At 41.2% G+C, this 702-nt stretch overlaps 1 protein-coding gene across 1 annotated transcript in view; it reads right to left on the reverse strand.

Moving 5' to 3' along the window:
- gabra4 (gamma-aminobutyric acid type A receptor subunit alpha4) overlaps positions 1-702 on the reverse strand; it is a 25,749-nt gene that overhangs the window by 22,240 nt on the left and 2,807 nt on the right. The window contains exon 5 of the mRNA XM_032510869.1: positions 343-563. Coding sequence (XP_032366760.1) covers positions 343-563 — 221 coding nt within the window. The remainder of the gene's footprint in view (positions 1-342; positions 564-702) is intronic.

Consider the following 702-nt stretch of genomic DNA (forward strand, 5'->3'; position numbering starts at 1 on the left):
ATAAGTTGTTTATGAACTTCTTCCAATTCCTTTTTGAACGGGCATTTTATGTTTCAATCATTTTGGAAGATTGTGCTGAGAAGAGCATAACCTTATTTATCTGTCATTTTAAATGACATATACTGTATGTATACATGAATGTATGTATTTATATTTTTTATTTTAATGTTTTACATGTTCAAATAAACTCCCACTATTAAAAAAAATGAAAATAGTAGGAAACATGCAAAATTATTTGATCAAGTGTAGACTTTGAATATAATTCCTCAGGTGTTTTAATGCCAATAGGTAACATATGGTGATCATGATGATGATGATGATGATATGGTGATACTGCAGTACCTCATGGTGTACAAAATGGTGCCATTCTTCATGATGCGGAAAAGCTTGTTGGGGGCCGTCATGTTGTGAGCGACGGACCTCTTGCCGTTCCTGAAGAAGGTGTCCGGTGTCCACACGTTATTCACCATCAGGTTGTTCAGCCTCAAAATCTCTATCGGGCCCTCGTACCTCAACCTCCGGTCCACCCACGTCTGGCGAAAGAACACGTCCATCGTGTACTCCTGAGACAGGGATGTTGGCAAGACAAGCAACGGAGGTTAGGTAGGTTGGCAGGTGGGATGATGTATTGATTCATGAATATCAGCATTCATCTGGAAGCACTGGGAAGTAAGGGGGAGGGGAGGAGGGGGGGAGAGGGGG

The sequence above is a fragment of the Etheostoma spectabile genome, unplaced genomic scaffold (assembly GCF_008692095.1).
Source record: "Etheostoma spectabile isolate EspeVRDwgs_2016 unplaced genomic scaffold, UIUC_Espe_1.0 scaffold273, whole genome shotgun sequence".
Classification (NCBI taxonomy): Eukaryota; Metazoa; Chordata; class Actinopteri; order Perciformes; family Percidae; genus Etheostoma; species Etheostoma spectabile.